At 35.7% G+C, this 8,405-nt stretch overlaps 1 protein-coding gene across 2 annotated transcripts in view; it reads left to right on the forward strand.

Annotated features, from left to right (window-relative positions):
• Positions 1–3,810, forward strand: part of kcnip4 (Kv channel interacting protein 4) — a 116,066-nt gene extending 112,256 nt beyond the window's left edge. For both annotated transcript variants that reach the window (XM_036551284.1, XM_036551283.1), the window contains exons 4-8: positions 345–415; positions 1,726–1,833; positions 2,457–2,561; positions 3,119–3,181; positions 3,566–3,810. In XM_036551284.1, coding sequence (XP_036407177.1) covers positions 345–415; positions 1,726–1,833; positions 2,457–2,561; positions 3,119–3,181; positions 3,566–3,613 — 395 coding nt within the window. In that variant the 3' untranslated portion in view covers positions 3,614–3,810. The remainder of the gene's footprint in view (positions 1–344; positions 416–1,725; positions 1,834–2,456; positions 2,562–3,118; positions 3,182–3,565) is intronic.
• The last annotated feature ends 4,595 nt before the right edge of the window (positions 3,811–8,405 follow it).

Here is an 8,405-nt window from a genome sequence, read left to right on the forward strand (position 1 = left end):
TGATTATAATGGCCGAAGATGCTTCCATTTACTTTACATTGCTTATTTACTGGCAGTGATGACATTTGCCAATTTCTGTGGTTTGTCTGTTGTTAATAATGCAGCGTCTGTTTCATGAATATTATTAATAAAATTGTTCACATTGGGAATGAAAAAAAACAGTAGCAGATTTGCAGTAGATATAATATGATGTTAAAGGAACAAACTTTAGTGGGTATATGTGGTACCTTGTGTGAAATACTGACAAGTAAAATATATTGGGAATTATGTCTTTCTTGTTAAACTGTATATGTCGTTAATCAAATGAACACATCATCACTATGACTCTTCCTTTGTTGTTTCAGATGCGTCAACGTATGCACATTTTCTGTTCAATGCATTCGACACAGATCACAATGGATCTGTGAGTTTTGAGGTAAGTCACACTCATTTACTTGTAGCTCCTCTCCATATGGTGTAGTGGAGTGTATGCATTGTACATGGTGGTCTAACACAAGAAAGATGTAGTGAGTTTCGGAGTTTGAAAATGTGATTCTTTTTGCCCATAATGGTTGTTACTCATATTTTCTTCCCCTTGCATTTGTGTGAAACTGTTGTTTTTTATATGACATTCTGTTATTAGTTGTTGCAATACCTATCCTTTTCTTGAAGTTTGCTATAAAAAAGTGAATTATATAATTATCTCTACATTATGGAATATTTGAAAAAAAAATAAGATTAATCTGCAGCATGAATAATCAGCTGTCTTCAGTATAATTGTACTTTTTAAATTAACAATTGAATGGCAATGAGTAGAGGATGAGAGTCTTTATTAATAGTCTTATATGTGTTTTAATTCAATGAAAATTAGTTAAATACACTTTAATTTGAGCTACTTTCAGGTCAAGTCAGTTCAATTGTAGTCATTCTGGTGCCATGATAGAAATCAGTCCAATCATAGTTGAACATTTACATTACAGTAGAAGAATACATTACATTTTCTGTCAGTTTCTCACATAGCTCCATTATATATGGAAAGACCTACAGAGCAGTTATTGGGAAAACTGTGACATACTAATGTTGTAAAGAGTAATTTACCAATATGAACGTCTTAAAAAGTTATTTCGTACATTTGTTATGTAAGCAGTAACGGTATCCGATTGTATGGAATGTTTATTTGTATATGTTTCCATTCAGTGTAATAAACCTTTTTTATAGGTGCAAAATTAAAGTATATGAAAAATATTTGTGTAAAATGCTTTTTCCAGACATTTCATAAGATTTCACCATGAGAAAGCTTCTTTTTTTGAGATCTTGCAAATCAGGTTTTAAATGCTCTCAGTAAAAATCCCACCGAGATTCTCGATTTTTGTAAATAATTAAGGCAGATATTATTAAACTATTATTTTATGGAATGGAGAACAGAAGGAAACACACATTTTGGAAACATCACATGCATCTACACATGAACATCTTTTTAATGAACATCTCCCCATACTGTTTACCAGGTCTCACGTTTGGTGATTCATTCCCTTGCCACTGGCCTAAATCTTGAGTTTAAGAGTGAAAGTATGCACAGCCATAAAAGCTGGTGCTGAGTGTAAGGGCAGGATTTCTGTCACATCATGTTCATGAATGTTATACGTTAAAAATTAGTGTTTATGAAGATGTAAATGGCATGTCATAACACATACATTTGAATTGTATTGCATTCTGTGGTACTAATCCTCTTTGTCTTGGTTGCAGGACTTTGTCATGGGCCTTTCTATTCTGCTGCGGGGTTCAGTACAAGAGAAGCTGAACTGGGCATTTAATTTGTATGACATTAATAAAGATGGATATATAACTAAAGAGGTATGAGATATTTACAAACATTATTTGCTAAAATTCATCTTTATACATTCAGTAGTAAAGCTCTATACTTTATGTGCATTTTATATGATGTTCTGGTTTTCATTTTGTATTATTAAACAAACATTTTTAGTGGTAATGCTTTTACTTTGGAACATAGTTCTTAGTAATTCTAATGTCTACAGTTTTTTTTATCTTTTCAAGTGTTTTCCTCTGAGCTCACTGCATAGTTGCTGTTGTCTGTTGTTGAGAGCATTATGCTACACCATGATTCTAGGGCAAACATTTAAAGCCTTTAATGGGAATATGGCCACACCTTCCTCACACTCCTTGTTCCAGCTGCAGCTTGCACTTCCATCTGTGTTTAATTACAGTGCTGCAGTTGTGTTGACCCCACGTCTTTTGACCTGCAATTGGGTCTTTTGTTTGCAATAGACAGCTGCATTTATGCCATCAAAATCTAGCCCGTAAAAAGCAAAAATCATATTGAAATAAAACTGAATCTGGCTCACTGTACCCAAAACCTTTGACTATCTTTTAACATTACTAACAAATGGAGAGTCCCTTTTCAAATTCTCATGTGGCCTATTTTACATCTGAAGTGATTTTTTGAATTTTTTTTTCAGGAAATGCTAGATATTATGAAGGCTATTTATGATATGATGGGGAAATGCACATACCCAATACTGAAAGAGGAGGCACCCAGACAGCATGTAGAGATCTTCTTCCAGGTAAAATCCAGTTCTAACCAGGGAGTTATATTCATATTAGTATCATCTGCATTTCTGAGATCAGATTATGTAATAAGAATGACCATTTAGCTACTCATAATAAAACAGACCTCTCTGTGCCCCTGCATTTAGAGTGTATGTTGTTATCAATGTGCCTGACCAGGAAAAGAGGTTTTATCTTTATCTTAAAATAAGAGATTATGAGATTCACTGTTAACTTTCAGGTGTGCTCTGAGACCCTAGAGGTTGCACATCACTCTATTGGAACAATTAATACACAAACAGTTATCTAAATCATTTCATATTTTCATCCACATTATAGAGATTTGCCTTCTTCCAGACTGTTTTTTGCCTGGAATATATTTTAATCTTGCACTTTCTCAGTCATTCATTTTCTGTTGAGCTGTAGGAAGACATATCATTTACCACTGTACTCATGGTTCCATCTATAAAGAAAATGCGCATTGTACTGTCTGTGTCAAAATCAGTGGAAATAAAATAAATTAAGAAACAGAACTGAACAATTTCCTTGCCCTTTTCTGTTACCTGTTTTCTAGAAAATGGACAAAAATAAGGATGGAGTGGTGACTATAGATGAGTTTATTGACTGCTGCCAAAATGTAAGTCCTCGTCTCTCTTGGTGCTGATGCTGTCTTTTCTAAGAAAGTACATTCAGTGGGACTGAGGTTTAATTAACTGGTCTGAAAGATGATGCCCAGTGTAGGCCATCAATGCGCTTCCTTAAGTTTCATAGAAGCAACACTCAGGCATGGAGGGCCCAGCTGGAGAGTTTGATTATGGAGGGGTATGTGTGCCAGGAAAGAACTGCTGTGTATTTTTTGGAACTCGATTTCTCCGCAGTCCTGCCCACTTGTCCCAACTTTGCCGAAAGCATAGCCTTACAAGCCTGGCTAATGGTCTGCCGGTCCTCTCTTTGTGTGAGAGAACTTACGTGCTCGCTGCTTCTTTGTTAACTTTACTTGTTGTTCTTTTTCCCTAAACAGGATGAAAATATAATGAGATCAATGCAGCTCTTTGAAAACGTCATTTAACACAAGACTGACTCAGAGTTCCAGAATGGCCACTCCCTCCATGTCCTCAGCTATTTCTCAAGAGGACCTTCAACTTCATACTGCATAATGTCATCAGCAACTTGCTGGGAAGCGTATGTCTGTATATTATGCAAACTAAGCTTGTTTGATGGTTAAACTCCTACTTGACCTTATTGTTTCCCTTTTTTAAACAGTAGGCTGCATTTAAATTTAGTCATTTTTTGTAGAATGGGTATGATAAATTTTAGAACTTTTAATACATGAAAGCACTGTATGTTTCACCATTACACCTCTAGTAATGGGTTTCAATTTGATCAACCTAAGCTCTTACTATTTTCACTGTGTTTGAGTAATTTTTTATTGATCACTAGAGGTGTAGTATCCAATATCCACACTTATGTAATCTGTTTGTGATAATATTTTTGTTATTTGGCTGTTACGCCAAGAGCTTATGCATTTTATTGACAAAAATTATACATTGTACGACAACTTCAAATAGTTTTCAACTTCAAATTGATCTTTAGTATCTTTAGTTACCAATTTGTTTATGCATGAGCATTATATTGTTCATTTTAATTCTTTTCAATGTAGAATATAATATCCTAAAGCTTGAGATTTCCAATTCAATGTGTAGCTCATATAGTGCATGTTTCAAGCGGAGACCATGAAGTTTTCCTGACATGCTGCATGCCAGCTTACAGTTATTGCGTTACCTTTTCTTTCCGTGTATATTTCTTTACAAAACTTAAGCAACTAATTAAATTCTGCAAGACTGTTTCTGTTTCTGCAGGCAGCAGAGGAGCACTATCAGAAAGTATCTTTTCCAGTGTTTTGGTTGATCAAATTGAAGTCTCATGGCTCAATAGTAGCACTGTGGACTAAGTGCCCATCTGAACGCTTATAGAGGCCTCAGGTTAACTGCTGTGGAACAGATGAATGAAATAAGGACTCTGCCCTCAAACACCTCTTTCTTTGAGAGGTGGAAAGAGTCCACTCAAGCTTTGACATTTTGTTTGTGCGAGCTGAGAGTCTGCTTTATGTATCGCAATGTAACCAAAATCATAAGCACAAATTAATTGAACCACATTAAAAGATATTATGTGACAAACTTAATCATTTCCATGAGGTATTATATTACTTAAATATTACTTCCATTATGTTCATTCGCTAGCAGACACCCTTGATGACCATTGACAGAGCTTACATTTTAAATATATTGTCCATATATACAGCGAATCAGGGTGGGTACCATACTCTAGCGTTCAGAAGCTGTTCTGCACCCTGGATTCAAACCTATGACCCCTTGGTTACAAGTGCAGTTCCCTTACTATCGCACTGCTGCCATGAAATGCTCAAAACCTTCCTTTTAGCTACAGTTCGATTTGTTCTAGCTGTACTGACTAGTTCCTTCTCTTACAAATTGTTTTCAACACAGTCACCTCAGATTCCTAGAATGTTCTTGCTACAATGAGATTTCCAAAAACCTTAACAGCAACTGCTTTCCTTCCACAAAATGAATGACTAATACATGACTAACACTGTATAATTTTTAAAAACTGTATATAACATAATATAAAAAATTCATTAAGTGACTTGAAACTCTGTTGATAATGAAATGCCAATTAGAATAATCTCATGTACTCCCTATTGATTTCTGTATCGACTCATAGAGTGCAGCAATAGAAGCACACAGGTAGTTGTATTTACCTCAAGTATGCAATGATGAAATGATACTCTACCATGTAGTTCAAAGACATGGATTGTTTGTCTTTTTTTACTTTACATGTGTATATTTCTTGTATACCTTCATTTCTCCCTTCTCTCCATACATCATTTTCAAGTGCTAAATGCTTTGTGTCCACAGAATCATTTAAAAGCAGAGTTCTTTGATTTTCTGGATTGTTTTTAATTATACTCACTGTAAAAGGATAGAGGGTATACATGTACAGAACTTTAAAAAATGATTTGTTTTTGGACTTTACAAACTATGTATTTGTTGATATCTCATTAGGAAAATTGTTCAATTGATGAAGATACTACTTTTTTGAGCAAGGGACGGTAAAACAGAGGCAAGAATTGATTTCCAGTGGATTTGCACTAAACCCCATTCATTCAGAAATCTGGCATATCCCATACATCCTAGCCATTCCAGCCTCAGCTCCTCATTTGCATTATGATTGATTATCTGCTGCTTACTCTGGTGAGGGCATTGATTTGTTTTGGGAAATCGCCCTGATAGGAAAACTAATTGGCAAGACACATGCAAGGGGAGAGGGGTGAGAGCCATGCCTCTTGAGACAGATAGCTGCAATGCATGCTGGGTAACAGATGTACACCTTCCCATAACCTTTCCTGTCCTGCAGTGGTAATGTATATTTGGGAATTTTTTGGAGGAAGCACTAGCGACACAACACTTTGTGGGTATTAGCAATACCCAGCTAAAAACTGTAACTAAAAACTGTACAAGGGACTGTGAAACTTAAAAAAACCATCAGGTCAGTATTGTGAAGAGCTTTTGTAATATTTTGAATTTTGACATGAACCGTATGCCTAAAGCTGCAAGGACATACCCATAGGAGACAGTTGAGGCCTACAGACTTCAACTGATATTTTATTGTTATAATATTTGGAAAGGATATCATTTCAATATCAGGATATCATTTCAATAGTGTAAGGTGTCTAATCCCAAGTAGTGTATAATGCACTGAGGCAAAGTGAATGAGGTAAATACAAGGGTGAATGACAGAATTTGAGCCTACACATTGCAGTGGTGACACCTACTGGTGGGTATTTTCTTCTTGACATTTTGATCAATAAAGACAGCAGTATTTTTTTTATTATTATTCCTAGTCAGTCATTTCCTTGCCTTACTCAAGGAGGCAGTGAGCATCATGGTGTTACCATGGTAACATATAAACTGTGTCACACAGAGAGAAAACACTCACTTAATTTAGTCAAGCATCTTTGATTGACAGTATTTAAAAAAGTGATTGTTAATTTCAGCTTTTGTGCATTCCTTTTTTATGCAAATGAACACAAGCTCATTATGTGCAAAAGCCCCATCCAAAGTAGCTAAAACAAGTGTAAACCAACCATGTAAACCCAAGCCTATTTCAAAATGATATTTTTCATTCAAGATGTGCTCATACATTTTTCATCTGAATTCTTCCACTTCAATGAGATTTGTTTAGTTTGTTTTACCCATTTTTTAAGACTGCCTTCAGGGAAAAGTACAGTTTCTCTGCATACAAATTTTTTGCAATGTTACTCTTCAGGTTTGAGCCCTCATGACACTTCATCCCAAGCCAGACATATTTTGTCCACAAGTGATGAGTTTAAGCACAGAGTAGGAAATGTTCAGCCAGCCATATTGCATAAAAACAGCATCTTTCTCACCTATCGCCATACCAACCCCACTCACAAACTGCCTTTTAAAATACCAGCCTAGCAGTCTGTTTCATTTAGTACACTGACATTAGAGATGGGGAAAGTGCATTAAAATAATTGTAAATAAAAAAAAATGAGATGAAATGGTGTGCAGATACCAATCTTGCATTAACATGTCTGCGTATTAAAAAATGAGCAGTGCACGTATAAGAAGTTTGCGGAGGCTGACTCCTGAAAGAGCTTTCATTGTGGAAAGGCATGGGAAACCTGCTCTGCCTGCACCAGTGAGTAGGACATACCAGAGTAGTAAACTTGATGTACACTTGATTTTACAGTCATGTCTTTGTGTTATTAGATGTGTACATTTTATATCAAAGAGTCAATAAACAGCTCAGAATGTTACGTGTGCTGTCGTGCTGTTGCGTCCTGTCAGTGCAATGAATCACTGTCAGCCTTCAACGGGATGCTTTCGCTGTGCTTTTTCAAAACTATTTCCCTGTAAGATGCCAGTGAAACGTGCTCGGAACTCTAGAGAATGTGGTCTTCTGCTGGCAACTAGCGCTTCTGAAAAACAAAGCCGTTGTCACAGAGCAAAAAGGTGACCACTCTTGCTCATGTATACTATACCTAAGGGATACTCTGCATGTGAAAGAAAATCACAGATTTGGATATACCGTACCTATCATTTTGTAGAAATAAACAATGCAACAAAACTGTCCAATCAACTGTCATATCACAGTGAGTGAAAAAATTCCTCTCAATAAGGTGGTCATGGAATGTGAACATTTAAAAAGGTGGATATTGGTAGAAATTTAATACAAACAGTTTTATAAATGCTTTGCATTGATGTGAACAATGTACACAGCTCCCAGATATCTCCTTACACTTCCATCCAGTTACAATGTGCTATTCTAATTTAGAACAGCAGTGATTCCAGCTGCTTGGTACAAATGTTACAGACATGTATTACCTGAGCTGTGTCTGCATACAAACCATTCTTTTTACCAATGTCAATTTTGAATAAAACATTAAAATATTCATGTTTGTATGTAAATTTTACCATAAGGACCACTCGTTAAGGCGATTCAACACATGAGCAAAAATCCTGTCAAACACACTGAAGACACCAAGCTTGTTTCTGAGTATACAAACTGTCACGTTTCAACACGATTGAAAATCCAGACAGGTTTTATGCAAAAAAAAAAAAAAAAAAAAATGCATAAATATTGACAGGCCAAAATTCTTCTGCCAGGCTAAGGACATGTTAGATTCACATACCATGTGTACACAATACACAATTTACTTTAGTAACTAAAAACACAATTTCCCTACTGGTTTTCCATAATGTAAGCTTTTAATTTTGTAGGCAGGTAAAATGCTGGTTCTGGGGAATATCCAATTCTGA

The sequence above is a fragment of the Megalops cyprinoides genome, chromosome 18, assembly GCF_013368585.1.
Source record: "Megalops cyprinoides isolate fMegCyp1 chromosome 18, fMegCyp1.pri, whole genome shotgun sequence".
NCBI classification, from domain to species: domain Eukaryota; kingdom Metazoa; phylum Chordata; class Actinopteri; order Elopiformes; family Megalopidae; genus Megalops; species Megalops cyprinoides.